General features: G+C 44.6%; 2 protein-coding genes across 2 annotated transcripts in view; one reads left to right on the top strand and one right to left on the bottom strand.

The window, feature by feature from the left end:
* LOC134454635 (cysteine protease atg4da-like) overlaps positions 1 to 856 on the bottom strand; it is a 12,905-nt gene extending 12,049 nt beyond the window's left edge. The window contains exon 1 of the mRNA XM_063205757.1: positions 543 to 856. The gene's annotated coding sequence lies outside the window, so the exon portion shown is untranslated. The remainder of the gene's footprint in view (positions 1 to 542) is intronic.
* Positions 857 to 1,432: 576 nt separating this feature from the next.
* On the top strand, positions 1,433 to 16,551 carry LOC134458444 (uncharacterized). Its single transcript, XM_063210767.1, has 12 exons — positions 1,433 to 1,569; positions 2,597 to 2,677; positions 3,668 to 3,763; positions 4,749 to 4,919; positions 6,335 to 6,493; positions 7,668 to 7,835; positions 8,021 to 8,220; positions 9,997 to 10,096; positions 10,286 to 10,357; positions 10,932 to 11,117; positions 14,365 to 15,153; positions 15,691 to 16,551. The coding sequence occupies exons 2-12, from the start codon at positions 2,612 to 2,614 to the stop codon at positions 16,549 to 16,551; spliced, it is 2,868 nt and encodes a 955-aa protein (XP_063066837.1). The 5' UTR covers positions 1,433 to 1,569; positions 2,597 to 2,611.
* The last annotated feature ends 943 nt before the right edge of the window (positions 16,552 to 17,494 follow it).

The following is a 17,494-nucleotide window of genomic DNA, read 5'->3' as shown; positions in this document are numbered from 1 at the left end:
TGCAATGTATTTCATGCAGTCTATACGTCGCATGTCAACTATTACTTTGCGACGTCACTTTAAATTGTCACCTGTTTGAATCTTGCAAAAAAAAAAAAAAAAGATTTGGCTGCAGAGCTCAAATGCATTGCTTCTCCAGTGGCCCCAAGTCACCGCATGTAAACAAAAGTCTGTTTGAAATTAGTCCAGTGGGTGGTCAGCTCTACTGCACTTAATCACTGCACTGTCAGTCTGGACTGCTCGCTAAAACATACTAGATATGAGCAAACGTCAACCTCACCTCTCACCATTCTGTAACTTGCGTTTCATGGATACTTAGCCATTTTATGGGCCTACTTGGCCTGAAAGTGTTCCCAGAGGGAGAGTTCAATGGTTCATGTAGTAATACAAGCCGAATAGTTCATAAATAAGTTCTGTGACAGGGCTACGAGGGTAACCCACCAGTGCCCGAGCTAGCACGCTAACTGGCCAGTAGATCTAGTTCTAGTGGCGGAAAACGTTCAGCGTTTGTCTTCGGAAAGAAAGAAATACATTTGACTTACTGCGACGTCTATTTGGGTCTGTCCAGAGAATATTGTCCACCTCTTGTCCTCAGTCCACAGACGGACCGTCGTGTATGCTAGCCCTGTCAGGTGCCTGGCAAAAGCTATAAGTAACTCAATCACTCTCCTCGCTTGGTTACTGTCGACGTCTTTGCGCAAAAGTGACCTCCCTTGTCACTCCAAGGTTATACAACGACCTGTAAAGCCATCATGTTGCTGGGTACATTCATTGTTCGTGTAAATAGCTTTGTTTTGAGCGATTTTGCGTTAAGTCACAGTCCTTGGTTGTTTGATACATGTATACTCGGCCGACACTTCCTGTTGCCTTGTGACACACAACCGACAAGCCCCTCTTCAACAGCGATTGGTGGATTTGTTTTTTTCTGAGCCATACCATTGGATTGTTCCTCTGCCCATCACACAACTTCAGAATGGGCTTGTTTGCGATCAAGTTGTCTTGACATGTGTTGAATGACGGACACAGAAATCGATGGTAACTTTAGAACTAGAGAATCTCCACACAACGCATAGAGAGACGTATAGGCAAGCTGAAAACATAAAAGACATTTAATGCGTATCATCACTGTAAAATGTTTTTCTTACCAAGGAAAACAATCAAGTTTGCATAATTCGTAACCCCGTCTCCAGTGAATTCATCTAACGCGAAATACAACATTTTGATTAACATGGTCATAATGTAGACTATTATTAGCACTAAAATCTCCCCACTTAAAGTAGAAAAACACACACTGTGTGTTTGCGATTTCGCAGTGCGCATAGATGTGCTGGCTGCGCATAGCCTATTGGGTTGTCTAGCTATGCGTCAACACGAACGAGGCTACAGTTCCGTGCAGGGCTCTCGGATCACCTCGAGGTCTGTCGGACGTTGAATGAACAGTCTATCTTCCGTGCAGTCCACCTTTTCAGATGAATACAACACATCATTTCGTGTCCAACACAAACGTTTCTATCGTTTTTTGATTCTACACTTCATGTGGACAGTCGTAGTTCAAAGCGAACTGAGCAGGTATGTATTTCGGTGCACATTTGTTGCATTGAAAACACCAGGGGGTGGGTCTAATAAGTGGGCAAGAATGTAAACAACCGCTATTAATGGAGGTAAAAACGTCTTATTTGGTCAGATGATGAATCAAACAGGCCCTCTGGGTTTGCATTGTTTGTTAGTTAGAAATTATCGGACGATTTTACGCACGGAAGTTGAACCAGTTTCTTTATGAGGAAAGATCGAGTTGGATTGTACAACTCTGCAAATCATTGAAGGGGATTGGACTGCTGAATTGTTTATTTTATATTCCACATTCATTTGTTGTCAAGTGATGCTTGTCACACTCATCATTTCTTTGCCCCTGAAGGTCGCTGATCAAAACCGTTGACACAGAATTGTTTGTAGATAGTGTCACAGGACATCTTTGTATAATGTTTACATGTTTACCTGTATAGCAGGTCCCCAAACTTTTTTTTCTCTGGGGGCCACATTATCGTTCCTGACTCTGATCAAGGGCCGGGATCAATCATGTGGGCTTTATACTAGGCCACTGCCTGTTTATAACCATAATTTCTAGCACGAAATAGTAAATCATTACAAGTGATTTGCAAAAGAAGTGAGTACTTAACATGTTTTTCAATTTGAAATACCACAGGTATTCCTTTTAATTTCTAATAACAATGTAAAAATACCAAGGAAAGGTTAGAACATTATGGTGATTGACAGTTTATGAGTGATACAATAGAAATGGTAGGCCTGTTTATATTACAGTGAGATGAGAAACTATCAAGACAAGATAAGATTGTTTCTTTGGGGCAGTTCAAATGTTGAGGTACTGCAGAGAGGTGGAGGGCCGGTCAAAGGGGCGTGACGGGCCACATCCGACCCCCGGGCCTTAGTTTGGGGACCCCTGCTGTATAGAAATGGTTTCCTTGCAATATACTGTAATTACTGAAATTAGATATAAAAAATGTGACAAGACAACTAACCTCCATTGTAACAATACTTCTACTTCATGCAACTCTAAATGTTTGTGTACAATTCCCAGGTCTTGTTCTAGAAAATGGCCAAACCTCGTATTTCAGAAGAGACGGTTCACCAAGCCCTGCAGGCCCTCAGTTTTAAGAAGGTGAATAACCAGCATTCATTAGCAGTGTTGGGCAATATGGATGCATTAGTACAATCCAGTGCCACATATTCCAAATGACCTGGTATGGGGGTTATTCTTATACTAAGAAGAAGCAACTTTTGGTAGTAAACCGGGTTAAGTTTTCATCATTTCAGTAATTTCATCCAGGTGATTGGCTGGTTGAATGATCATCTGCTTGAGTTGGACAGGTAAGATCAGGCTGGGTAAAACAAGGTCATTTGGAAGGAACATGTGGCGCTGCACTGTAACAAAGGAATCTATTTCACCCATCACTGAATACTGCTTCACAGCTACTTCTATACTGTAAAAAATACCAGCTGCTTCGGAATTCCAAGTTAATTTAAAGGGACACTGTGTGAGATTTTTAGTTGTTTATTTCCAGAATCCATGCTGCCCATTCACTAATGTTACCTTTTTCATGAATACTTACCACCACCATCAAACTCTAAGTATTCATTATGACTGGAAAAATTGCACTTTTCATACATGAAAAGGGCGATCTTCTCCATGGTCCGCCATTTTGAATTTCCAAAAATAGCCATTTTTAGCTGCAAAAAAGACTGTGCCTGGACCATACTAGAAAATATTTGTCTATTACTTAATAAACTTTCATGTAGAGATCAAATTTGGCAATAGGGAGCCTAGTTTCAATGAGCAGCATAGTAGCAGTACTTTTTTGACCATTTCCCTTTAATCCTTATTGTAAGTTCTGTGAAGCTTTGAATTGCAGCTTTGTGTTCAAGCAACACACACAACTCCACACAATTTACAATGCAGATTTAAATTAACTTGGAATTCTGTGGCAGCTGGTTACCTTGTGATTTCAAGTTAAACCATGCTGTTGCCATTGCAGTGAATAGTAGAATAAATGGACTATATAACTAATCATAACTTATCACTGATATCATTTTTTTTACAGTATACTAATAATAGCAAATGAATTAATGTTTGTATGTTTGCCCTGGTCAGCGCCATGTTCGTAAGCATTCACAGGAGACTATGAAGCTGGCCCTACAGGAGCTGAAGGAGGGGGCAGGGATACGGGTGACGGCACGCAAGTATGGGGTGGGTTGGATCATGCACCGTGACAGACACACACATGCACGCACACGCGCACGCACACCCACACCTATACAGATAAACAATAATGGGCAGCCGTTGTGTGTTGGATGTACCGTGACACACACGCGCACACACACACATACACACATGCGTGTGCACACACATAGATAAACAACAATGGGCAGTCAGTCGTGGTGTGTTGGATGCACCTAACCCCACAGGGACTGTAACCAATACCCTGTTAAATCACTGTAAGTCACGTTGGATAAAAATTGTCAGCTAAGTGTATTGTTTTGTAAAATGCTAGGCATGCACAAAGTCACACATTCACACATCTCATGCAACTGCAAACTTCGGTCAACATTATTTTTTACCTCCGCCAAGGAGGTAATGTTTTCGGTCGCGTTGGTTTGTCTGTTTGTTCGTTTGTTTGTCTGTTTGTCTGTCTGTCTGTCAGCAGGATAAGTCAAAAACTTGGAGTGGTTGGAAATTACCCAGGAAACAAGTGATTAAATTCTGTTGATTATCCCAATCACGAGCTGGAATCAGGACCTTTTTTTAAGATTCTTCACCATTGCTAGCCTAGAAATCTACACTCACCGGCCACTTAATTAGGAACACCTCTCTAGTGCTATGTCACATTACATTACACTACATCACATTCCACTACATCACATTACATTACACTACATCATATTACATTCCACTACATCATATTACAGTACATCACATTACATTACACTACATCACATTACACTACATCACATTACACTACATCACATTACATTACATTACATTACACTACATCACATTACAGACACACTTCAGACATACTATGTCTTGCTGCGCTAGCAAGCTAGGACTTGATGAAATTAGGCCATGTTATAATCGTTTCCAGCGTAATGTTTCTTCGTTTTTTTTTAAAGAACTTTTGTAGACGGACTATTATTGTCTTTGTTACTCTACTCTACTCTACTGTATATTTCAGATTCCAAAGAGCACCCTGATGGACCGGCGGGATGGCAGGCATTCGCTCGAGTCGCACCCCAACCGGGCGCTGCTCCCCGCAGAGGAGGAGGCCCTGGTCAACTACATCTTCTGGATGGCGGAACACGGCTTCCCCGTCAGCCAGAAGGTCGCGCTGCTGCTCGCCACCGAGGTGTTTAAACTTACGCACATTACAGTACATCACACTACATCACATCACATTACACTACATCACATTACATCACATTACATTACACTACATCACATTACATCACATTACATCACATTACACTACAGTACATCACACTACATCACATCACATTACACTACATCACATCACATTACACTACATCACATTACATCACATTACATTACACTACATCACATTACATCACATCACATTACACTACATCACATTACATCACATCACATTACACTACATCACATTACATTACATCACATTACATTACACTACATCACATTACATCACATTACATTACACTACATCACATTACATCACATTACATTACACTACATCACAGTCAACTACATTACACTACACTACTATACTCCCCAAGTTGAAGCTGTGTCCGCATACAAGATCCCTCCCCTACAGCGTTAAAGGGACACTGTGCAGGAAATGGTCAAAAAAGATACTGCAACTATGCTGCTCATTGAAAATGTGTTGCCTATTGCCAAATTTGATCTTTTCATGAAAGTTTACAAAGTAATAAATTAATATTTTCTAGTATGGCCCAAGTACAGTCATTTTTGCAGCTAAAAATGGCTATTTCTGGAAATTCAAAATGGCGGACCATGGAGAAGATCCCCCTTTTCATGTATGAAAAATGTATTTTTTCCAGTCATAATGAATACTTAGAATTTGATGGTGGTGATAAGTATTCATGAAAAAGGTAACATTATTGAATGGGCAGCATGAATTCTGCCTCTCAGATTAGTAAAAACTATTACAGTCTTCCTGCACTAGCAGGCTAGGTCTTGATGCTATGAAATTACGCCATATTATAAGCGTTTCCAGCGTAATGTTTTTTTTTTTTTAAAGGACTTTGTAGACTGACTATTATTGTCTTTGTTTGTGTGTGTGTGTGTGTGTGTGTGTGTGTGTGTGTGTGTGTGTGTGTGTGTGTGTGTGTGTGTGTGTGTCTGTGTGTGTGTGCCCGCATGTGCGTGTGCTCACGTGTGGGCACGTGTGGGCACGTGTGGGCGCACTTTCTCATGTGAGCACCGTGTGCCGTGTGGCAGCCTCCAGAGCTGGGGTGTGAATGTGGGAAGGTGTTTGTACAGTATGTACTGTATGTATGTGTATTTTGAAAGCGCATCAAATTCAACTTCATAGTTGTGACACTGCGCTATAAGTATTTTACGTTCCTCTACTGGCACCTACACTGCTCTACTCTACTCTTCTCTACTCTGCTCTACTGTAGGTGTGTATTAATGTTGCTCTGCTCTGCTCTACTCTACTACTCTACTGCACTCTACTCTACTGTACTCTACTCTACTTTACTCTGTACTTTACGCTACTCTACTCTACTCTACTCTACTGTACTCTACTCTACTGTACTCTAGGTGTGTAAGGTGTCGGGGCGGGTGAACCCCTTCGTCAACTTGGAGCAGGGTCTGAGCAAGATGTGGTGGAAACGTTTCAAGGCCCGTCACCCCAAAATCGCCTACAGAAGGCCCAGCTACCTGGAGGTGGAGCGCTACCATGGGGCCACCGGGGAGCGGGTGCGGAAAGCAACTTTTACATGACATGACGTTCCATTCAGCTGATGCTTTCTCATCCAAAGCGACTTCAAGTCAAGTCAAATCGGCTGTATTGTCCATTTTTTGTCAATTTTTCAAAGAATTTAAATTGCGTTTCTTACTTTCCCATGCAGACTTGCAGGCTTTACTTTCATATTTCATTTCTTCTATCACTTCATTTCATTTATCATTTTTATTACTTTACCATGGCTTTACTTTCATCTTTCATTTTTACTTTCATCTTACTACTACTTTCTTTATTTACTACCCAGGGAGCCGTGGGTGTGTAGAGAAACATTTTTACTTTCATCTTAGATCAGTGCTTGCAATTAACTTTTTTTAAATCACCAGCCAAAATGGCTAGTACCTAGTAGGGATGGGAATCATCATCATCAAAGCGATACGATGTGCATCTCGATACACATGGCAACGATACGATACATTCACGATTCATGAAATTACCAGTGATAAGATGCGATACGATTCTCCTACCTACTGCGATGCAGTTCGATATGGCGCGATACAATTATAATGCCATGCGATGCGTTGCGCACGAGAACAAATGCTGAAATAGACAGTTTCGAAAAAGTTTTAAGAGATATTATCCGGTTTGTACCGATGCGGATAGTCAAGATACGATGCATCTCGATTTTATTTGCGTTTCTTACCGATGCAGACGTTTGCAAATCGATGCAACCGTACCATACAGGTCGTATCGATTTTCCGATACCTATCGGTGAATCTTCCCTTCCCTAGTACCTAGTAGTTGGCAGGTGTTCATTTAGAGCTTGCTGGGTGGAACACTTAGCGTACGGTATCTACACAGTAACTTCTCCATCCGTCAACAATAAAATCAGCTGCGCTTATCATCTGACTTGTAATATTCATTTTGTTTACTCCTGTACGTGCAGGAGCTGTACGTGTGTGTCTACTAAAACTGTCCCTAACAACAAAATCTGCTGTGCTGACCGTAGCCAGGACTCGAACCTGGACCTCTGGGGTAGTAAACTGGGGCTCTGACCACCACTACACCATTGAGCCTCTTTGGTGTAGTGGTCAGAGCCCCAGTTTACTTCCCCAAAGGTCCGGGTGTCAGGCCCGGCTGGGCAACTCTCATCCCTTCACTACAACCATCATATTCATTTTCTTCCTCCAGGTGGACGAGCTATTCCGGATCTGCCAGGAGCTGTACGATAAACATGGTTTCCACACGGCACCGGAACTGATCTATAACTGTGACGAGACGGGCTTTGGTGAGAACAAGGTGTCGCCACAGAAAAAAGTGCTTTGCGTGAAAGGCCAGAAGACCCTGTATGCCAAGCAGGTCAGTACATTATATTATTACACTACACTACATTACACCTCATTACATTACATTACATTACACTGCACTACATTACATTACACTACACTACATCACATTACACTACATCACATTACACTACACTACATTACAGATGTAATGATAAAATATGTAACGTTTTTTTTTGTTTTGCGTTCCCATTCCAGGTGACTTCAAAGGAGCACATCACCGTGCACTGTTGCGTGAACGCCGCCGGGGAGTCCATCCCCCCGTTTGTCATCTTCCAGAAGTGCCTGCCCAGCAACTCCTACTCCCTGGACGGACCCCCCAATGCACTCTATGGCTTCTCCGACACGGGCTACATGGACGCCGAACTCTTCCTCAAGTGGCTGCAGCACTTTGTCAAGTACGGCTAAAACAAATATGTAGACTCTAATTGCAGATGTGCTCGCCGGCAGCAAAGAAGGTGGATCTAACAAGAAGCGAAGGCTAATACAACGTCCCATAGCAACATTCAGCCCCATGATTTTCGGGCATGGCTGCCATTATGGAATGAACATCGAACAAATTCCATTGGAATGCATAGGGATGCATACAGGATTTCTACATAATATGGTCAAAATAAATGTATGTAGCTATAGGAAATTCTTCATTTATGAATGCTTATACCATCTCGTGTGTTTTTTTCTGCACAAACAGTGCAGAAGTTAGTCATCTGTAAGGCTAAAGTTGCCAAAGTAGCTAGCCATATTATGCTAACGTTAGCGTTAGATCCGCGTTCTTTCCTATGGCCAAAGAACGTTGCTATGGCTACTGTGCATAACAGAGTGGCGTACGTGACTGCCTGTTCATTCCAGAATGGCGGATTTGACTCAAAACGCCCCCTATTGACTGTTTCCCATAAAGGACCTGACCTACACTACTTGTTGGATCCACCTCCTTTGTAGCCTTGCGCGCCATCCTACTTACTTCCGCCAAGACACTTGGCTCTGCACTACGTCTGGCGTCATACGTCTGGCGTCATAGTGTCCCAGCTGCCGCAGCGCCCTTACTGCTCACAACCAGCCCTGGCAGGGGGCTCCCCTAGGTGGCCGCTGGTCTCTGCCTGAGGTTTCTTCCTGACTATAGGGTTTTTTTTTTTCTCAGACCTCACTGAGCTTTTTTCCCCTTACAAACTATGATTCAAGCGAAAGGGAGTTTTTCCTCACCCCTGATGCCACCAGGGGCCGCACCTGAGCGCCCAATCTCTGTGTGACTATCTATGACTTATGATAGGCCCAGCCACAATGGACCTTACGCATCTAAGAACCCTGGTCCTAACCTACGTTGACCTTATGACTCTACAATCTCTGTCTATCTCTTCTTCCTCTGCCTTCCTACTATTTCTGCCTCTCCTCTATACCTCTCCTTTTAAATCCATCTCTAACAATGATGTTTTTTCCCATTTGTTAAGCACTTTGAGTTACATGCCTTGTATGACACAGTGCTATACAAATACAATTATTATTATTATTATTATTATTATTACCTGTCTTCTGTGGAGCGATGTTGACCGGTAGGATTTGCGCTGGTGTTCTGACAAACGGCCTACATTGTAATTTTATCCCACGGTAGGATTTTCTGTCAGACATGTCTGTTAAACGGTCCTACATCGCCATAGATAGACATCAGACATGTTTGTTCAACAACTTATAAGTTAAATCCTGATTTTTCCGAAAATGTCCTTCCTGCTTCCTGCAATCGCGTCAGATCAAACAAAGTCCAGACCATGAATACGAAATGGAAATGGTGGTATTATGGGATGGTCAGGACCAGGCTACCTTCTTTGCCGGCAGGCTGTTCACTATTTGGTTGCAGCACTTTGTCAAGTGTGGTTTAGTAGGGTTTAGCAAAGGTGCACTGTGTAATATTTTTAGTAGTTCATTTCCAGAATTCATGCTGCCCATTCACAAATGTTACCTTTGTTAACAAATACTTACCACCACCATTAAATTCCAAGTATTCATTATGATTGAAAAAATTGCACTTTCCATTCATGAAAAGGGGGATCTTCTTTGTGGTCCGCTATTTTGCGCGTAAGGAGCGTCCTCTCGTCCTCTTCATGGAAATATATAATTTATTATTTAGTATTATTATTTAGTTATTTATTATTAAAATGTTATTATTATAATTATTTGTTTAGGCATGCGCGTAAGGAGCGTCCTGTCGTCCTCTTCATGGATCAGCATGATGTGCACGTGGGTACGGGGGTGGTGGACTTCTGCCGGGCTAACCAGGTGGAGGTACGCGTGTGTGTGTTTGTGTGTTTGTGAGTGTGTGATTATTGTCTTCTCTATATGTGTACTTAAACTGTGCAATGGATAATGTTCAAACGCAATTTCAATCTTCTGTGCTAACCGTGTTAAATAGTTTTTTGACAATAAAGTTTGACGTTGACTTAAGTTGGTGTGTGTGTGTGACTTTGACTTTAGGTGGTGTGCCTCCCCTCCCACACCACCCACGTGCTCCAGCCGCTTGATGTGTCGGTGTACGGCCCCCTGAAGGTAGGCTTGTGTGTGTGTGTGTGTGTGTGTGTGTGTGTGTGTGTGTGTGTGTGTGTGTGTGTGTGTGTGTGTGTGTGTGTGTGTGTGTGTGTGTGTGTGTGTGTGGCTGGGTATGTCTGTGTGTAGTTTCTGGTTGTGTGTGTGACAATCGTGTGTGTGGTAATCGTGTGTTTGGGTGGATGGGCGGGGGCGTATATGTATGTGGACCAACCTTCCACCTGTGTGTGTGTGTGTGTGTGTGTGTGTGTGTGTGTGTGTGTGTGTGTGCTCTCCTGTGAGTGTAGTCAATGTGTGTGTCGTCAACAAGCAATGGGGACACACCTGAGCAGATCTCTCTGTCTCTCTCTCTCCATCTCTCTGTCTCTCTCTGTCTCTTTCTCTCCATCCCTCTGTCTCTCTGTTTCTCTCTCTCTCTCTCCATCCCTCTGTCTCTCTCTCTCTCTCTCCCCCCATCCCTCTGTCTCTCTGCTTTGGGCTGGTGAGGGGCATCATGGTCAGTGTGTGTGTGATGTGTAATGTGTGTAATGTGTATAATGTGTGTGTGTGTGATGTGTGTGTTTGTGTCTCTCTGTAGACTGCGTTCAATGAGATGGCGTCCGTCCTGGGCCTGGTGAGAGGCAACATGATCATCGGTAAGAGGAACTTCACTCCGGTGTTGAGGGCCGCCCTAGAGAAGGCCGTGACGACCCAGAACATCCAGAGCGGCTTCAGGAAAACGGGCCTGTACCCACTAGACAGGCAGGCTGTGGATCAGGCTAAGGTGAATATACAGTATAATAATGCACATTAGGGCTGCATGATTATGGGAAAAAATCATAATCACGATTATTTTGATCAAAATCACGATTTCGATTATAATCACGATTTGTCAAGCTAGCAAGCTAACACATTTAAGTATGTAGGAAGCAGAAGCAACTATGGCAGCTACAAATTGTGTTGAATTTCACTCATTGCTATTTAACTCACAACATTACTTAGATTATTTCGTTTGTGTTAGCATGCTAACTAGCGATTGCTGGTCAAAGCACATAGTTTCAAAATACCCTCAGAGACTACAGCATCAAGCAATGACTGGTTTAATGTTTGAATTCCTCATATATAGCCACCTCATATATAGCCACTCCCCTCCTCTGCCTAGCAGTGAGTGCACTGACACAGATTTCCGTCTTCCTTGCCAAAATACTGCCGCCTGCCCCCTCTCAGCACTGTCTGTTTATTGGTTCACAGACTTATCCTCCACCCAGAGACAGTTGTCAACAATATTACTATTGGCTGAAATGTCTTTGTGCTGAGAATGTGCGAGCAGTGCACAAGTCTTGTGCGCGCAGCTTAGATAGAACACTGGATTTCCTCCCATAAAATCGTGATTTTCATGTTTTATAATCATGCCGGCCAAAATCGTGATTTTGATTAAAATGCGATTAATTGTGCAGCCCTACTGTACATTATACAGGAAGTTGGCCCTGTACCCACTGGACAGGCAATCTGTGGATCATTTTTAATCGAGTCCCATCCCTACTGTTTATACATTATGGGCCGTACACGTCGCTGCTAGTTACCTGCTCAGCGGATGAAGTCAATAGAATGTCTACGTGTTCCAGCGAGTCTCGCTGGCGAGTAGGCGAGGAGAGTACAAGCGATGTGATGTGGGCGGGTTCTGAGATGAACTTATTTTATCTTCGAGCGACGCGAGTTAAGCGAGTAACCAATTATTGGAATGCAGAATACAGATTATTGACAGGTGACGTTGCCCCTGTATTGTTCTGACCACCCAACTTCTGCACGCCATCACACTTTGGTTAAAAGTGTTGAGGAAAATACATACAGTGTACACCATCAAAGGCTCATATGCATGGTTGTGCATAGCACACGATCAACGTTAAACAGCGTAGGCCTACATTTTGTTTCGTACGGACGTTATTGGCGCGGACAGCGGGAACCATGACAACCAATAAACAAAATCACCCAGAGCGAGTGGCGTGTAGGCGAGTGAGCAAGTAACGAGTAAATAGCAGCGACGTGTGTGTACGGCCCTTTATACAGGATGACGGGCCTGTTGCCGCTTGACAGGCAGTGGGTGGAGCCCTCTAGGATGAATAAATATACAGAATATATTACATTACACCTAGCTGATGCTTTTATCCAAAGCGACATACAGTCATTACTTTCAGGGAATTGGTTACAGTCCTTGGAGCAATGTGAGGTTAGGTGCCTTACTCAAGGGCACTTCAGCCATGGATGGAGGTGTAGGAAGAGGTCAGATAGGATTTCGAACCTACAAACGGCCAGCTGCAAAAGGGTTGCTTTATTGGCAGGTTGAGGTTAGGCATGGTTTTGGTCAGGGGACGGCAGGGCATTTTCACATTAAGAACAGAAATGTGCCGCGGCAACAAATTCGCCGACATGGCGGGAAATTGGTGCAAACCTCGTCACACGGGAAAAGTGCTTTCCCACGGCCTGGAGGAGTACAACTGAAAGGACCTGTTCAGTCAATTTCAACATGCAGTTGTAATGCTCACACTACTCTGGACTTGTCAGTACCTGAGGTTTTTTTTTCCCTTCTTCAGCCTTTTCCGAGATCTTGGTCATTGTAATGGGGGCAGCGCTTTGTTTACATTTCAAAAAAACATTTTTATTTATTCCCAAAAACATCCGAAAGGTTATACAACATCAACAGACAACTAGCAATCAGTGGTACCTTTTGGAAAAATATTTGGAGTAGGCCTATGTTAATTTAAAAAAAAATGTAAACTAACGCTGCCCCCATTAGAATAGCTCAGATCTTGGAAAGGGCTTAGCCGAAAAATGTGGCATCACCGGGTACTGACAAGTCAAGGGTGGCGTGAGCAATACAACAGCATATTGAAATTGACTGAACTGGACCTTTAACTTGCAAAGACGTCACACATCAACGCAGAAGGCACTTGTGTGAAATGAATATGAGTTTGCATGATGACAATCTGATATATCATACATGTAAATGGAGCAGCAGTGGCCTGATGGTCTTGAGTTCAGAAGGTTGCTGGTTTGACTTTCCCCCTGGGTTATGCATGCTATGCATGACTGAAGTGGTCTTTAGCAAGGCACCTAACTCCACATTATTCCAGGGACTGTAACCTTTACCCAGTAAGTCGCCTTGGATAAAAGTGTAATGTAATTTAATGTAATGTAAGTAGTAGGGCTGTTCTGTGTCGTGTTGTGCTAGTGTATTGTACCATGGGCAGGGAATTTAGCCCGTAGGGATCCGGGTTCAAGTCCAGCCTGGGTCATCTCCTTATCTCTCTCCCACTTACTTCCTATTGCTCTTCCCTCACTGTTTCTATCTGCTGTAAAGAACCAACAAGCCCATACAATATCAGGCGTAGGCCTACAACTAGGGCTCTAAATTAACTTCATCACTAAACAAAAAAAAATGTTGTTTAGCCAGTTGACTGATGTTAATTTAGAGCCCTGCATTCACCCATCATGACAAAATCAAGGATTTCTCCTGAGGATTTTTTTTCTGGCACCTCATTTTTAACAAAGAAAAAAAATACACACACAAACATGAAAACTGATGTCTGATGAAGGGCATTAGGGGTGTAAATAATATGGAAATATATCGATATATCGCGATATATTCTGATTATTGAATGGAATCGCATCGTATTGTGGGGCATTCTTAAGTATCGAAAATAATTGAATCGCTGGCCCCTGCCCAATAACTTAATGTAAGTGGAAAAGTAATTGGGAAAAAATTGAATTGAATCGTATCGTATCGTGGGGCATTCTTAAGTATCGAAAATAATCGAATTGATCGCATTGAATAATAAGATATTGATGTTGAATCGTATCGTCATGGAGGCTGTGATTTACACCCTAAAGGGCATGCTGCCCGAAAGACGTCTTTATATTAAAGTAAGAGAAACAGGAGCTTGGTGTCCCTCACAGACTTTATTTTCAGTTTTCAGTATAGCACCTCACTCATACACCTCACACATTATTCCTTTTTTTTTGTTAATTTACAGCTCGTCAAAAGAGGCTTCAAGCGCAAACTGTTTGACGGCAACGATAATCCCGCACTCCCCACCCCCGGCGAGGGTGCCACCGCCTCCACTAGCGCCTCCGCACACACCACCACTGCTGCCGACGGCACCAATGTAACCGACACCACTGTGAATTCCACCCACCATAAAGCCAAAGAACGCGCAAAAACAAAGGCAAAGCCCCCTGCAAAGCCAAAGGGAAAAGAACCCTCAAAGGGAAAGGGAAAGGGAAAGAACCAGGAAAAGAGAAAGTCAAGGTCAAAGGACCATGACAAGAGAAAGTCAAGGTCAAAAGATTCTGCTAAGGGAAAGTCAAGGTCAAAAGATTCTGCGAAGGGAAAGTCAAGGTCAAAAGATTCTGCGAAGGGAAAGTCAAGGTCAAAAGATTCTGCAAAGGCAAAGTCAAGGTCAAAAGTTCCTGCAAAGAGAAAGCGCAAGGCAGAAAGCCCAAGTTCCACCAGTCCCAGCAGCTGCAGTTACAGCAGCAACAGTTGCAACAGTTCCTACAGCAGTTCCACCAGCAGCAGCAGAAGCTCATCACCGAGGCGTCCTGCCACCTGCACCATTGCTATACAGACGCCTTGGGCTCCACCTGACTCCCCCACCACCGTCCCCAACTCTGCCTTCACCTGCTCCACCAACTCTGCCTTCCCCTACGTCGCCACCAACTTCGACTTCCCCACCACCATCACCACCGGAGCAGCTGCTGGCACCTCCGTAAACCCCACCACTGATGCTGCAGCAGACATCACCACCACCACCACTGATGCAGCAGCAGACATCACCACCACCACCACCGATGCTGCAGCAGACATCACCACCACCACCACGACCACCACTGATGCTGCAGCAGACATCACCACCACCACCACCACCACGGCTGATGCTGCAGCAGACATCACCACCACCACCACTGATGCTGCAGCAGTAGATACCTTCAACACAGAATCCTGCATCAACACTGAAGCCTCCCTCACCACCACCACGTCCACTACTGATGCTGGCACCTCCAACACCAGCACTGCTGCTGCTGACAACTACAACTCTACGATTGCTGATGCTGCAGTAGAAACCTCCATCCCCACTGCTGCTGACAACACCTCTACTGCAGACCACCTCTACTGCTCTACCACCACCACCACCACCGTGGCTGCGGCCAACACCACTCCCCCCGCCACCCACTGCTCCACTGCCCCCCCTACCACCCCCTGCTCCACTGCCCTCCCCACTACCCCGTGCTCCACCACTGCTGCTGGCACGGCCTGGTCCACCCCAACCACCCCCGCCACCCCCTGTTCCCCTGGCCAGTGCCCGACATGCCGCCGCCAGCCCAACCCACTGGTCTCCGCCGGCGTGATCCCGCCCTCTCTGGCCGACATCCTGCTGCCGCCGCAGTTCGACAAGCCGGCACGGCCGCGCGGCAAGAGGATCCTGCTCCCCGCCCGCGTCATCACCAGCGAGGAGCACGCCGCCCTCCTGGAGCAGCAGAAGCAGGAGGAGGTGCGTAAGCAGCAGGACAAGCTGGACAGGGCCAAGGAGCGGGCCGAGGAGCGCGTCATGCTGAGGGAGATGCGCCAGGAAATGAAGAGGCAGGAGAAGCTGAAGGAGAAGGAGGCGCGCCAGCAGCAGCGGGAGGAGCTGGCTAGAGAGCGGGCGGCAGCCAAGCAGGCGGCATCGGCAGCCATGAAGGTAGCGAGGGCAGGTGCCCGACGCCAAAAACTCACGGCACAGCTGGAGGAGGAAGAGGAGGAGACCAGGGAGGTGCGACAAGCGTCTGCCTGGGCGGCACAAGAGACCCAGGAGGTGGACAGGGACATGGACAGAGAAGGCGGGAGTCAGAACGCTGTCCAGGAGGAATACATGGACAATGGCAGTCAGAGTCTGCAAGGTGCTGTCCATGATTCCCAGGAGGGGGACAGGGGCATGGGGTATAGGGGTCAGAACCGTGCTGTCCAGAGTTCCCAGGAGCGGAGGGGTCAGAACAGTGCTGTCCAGAGTTCCCAGGAGCGGAGGGTTCAGAACAGTGCTGTCCTGTGTGCTAAGTGTGGTGAGGGAGGGTCGGGACTGTTCTTCCAGAGCCCCTGCTGTGACCTCTGGTACCATGCAAACTGTGTCAACGTTACCATGGTTACAGAGATGCAACTGATGGTGGACGTTGAAGACATGTGAACGCACAAACGTATTTGCTGGCCATTATGAATGTATCGTTTGGCAAATACGTAGCCCATAGCCAATTACTACTCTGCCCTAATAAGGCAAGTAACTACAATAACTACATCATCTCTCAGACTTGAGTTCAGACTGAAAATGGTCTTAATTGCACCTCCTTGATCTTGTGTCAACGCCTTATGGTCCAAATGCGTCCCATTTTAGAGATATTGCTTTATCATATCTGCAGTAACTACAATATCCAACCTAATACCAAGGCTTTTTAAGGCCTTTTTTCTCAGTTTCAATGTTGGCATAGTTACTGCAATTTGCCTTTGTAGGGCTCTCTCTTATTGGCTCTCTACCTCAGGCATCCATGCTGTCTTTCAGATCAGAGCGATGGTGTGAAGCAGCATGGCATTTTACAGGCTAGTAGTCCTTTTCAATATACCTCATCAGTGTGTGATGTTCAACCAATAAGGGGATCCGTCTGTGACATCATTGTTTACATTACATTACATTAAAGTTAGCTGATGCTTTTTTAAAATATCTAAAGCGACTTACCCTTATTTTATTTTAAGTATAGGCTAAGTCCCAGGAGCAGTGGATCGAAACTGAGCTGGAAAACTGCAGTAGGATGTGATATGGTCACTTCGCCTTGTGATGTGAATGGAACTACAAAAAACAAGCATTCAAATGATAATTTATCAAGCCTTATGACTTATTAAAGAAATGTACAACAAAGTCCAGTCCCACATAACATAAAGTATAATTATCATCTCCATCGTATTCCTACCGAGATGCCACAGAAGACGTTAAACATCACCTCGTCGCCGTCAGAAACCTAATTAGCTGGCCTGGACTGACATACAAGCTAAACTACGGTAGGCTGCTACGTCAACCCTATAAACATAGTCAGTTCTCAATGGTTTAGGCAACCTATAGTAAAACGTTTGTCTCTTTG

The sequence above is a fragment of the Engraulis encrasicolus genome, chromosome 1 (genome assembly GCF_034702125.1).
Source record: "Engraulis encrasicolus isolate BLACKSEA-1 chromosome 1, IST_EnEncr_1.0, whole genome shotgun sequence".
Taxonomy (NCBI): domain Eukaryota; kingdom Metazoa; phylum Chordata; class Actinopteri; order Clupeiformes; family Engraulidae; genus Engraulis; species Engraulis encrasicolus.
This window is presented reverse-complemented; position numbering and strand designations above follow the sequence as displayed.

Bases quoted from the DNA above. Each gene is read 5' to 3' on its own strand.
- LOC134458444 (XM_063210767.1), top strand. From the start codon at position 2,612: ATGGCCAAACCTCGTATTTCAGAAGAGACGGTTCACCAAGCCCTGCAG. The intron at 2,678-3,667 runs GTGAATAACCAG...TGCCCTGGTCAG, and splicing joins AGGCCCTCAGTTTTAAGAAG to CGCCATGTTCGTAAGCATTC. The intron at 10,097-10,285 runs GTACGCGTGTGT...CTTTGACTTTAG, and splicing joins GCCGGGCTAACCAGGTGGAG to GTGGTGTGCCTCCCCTCCCA.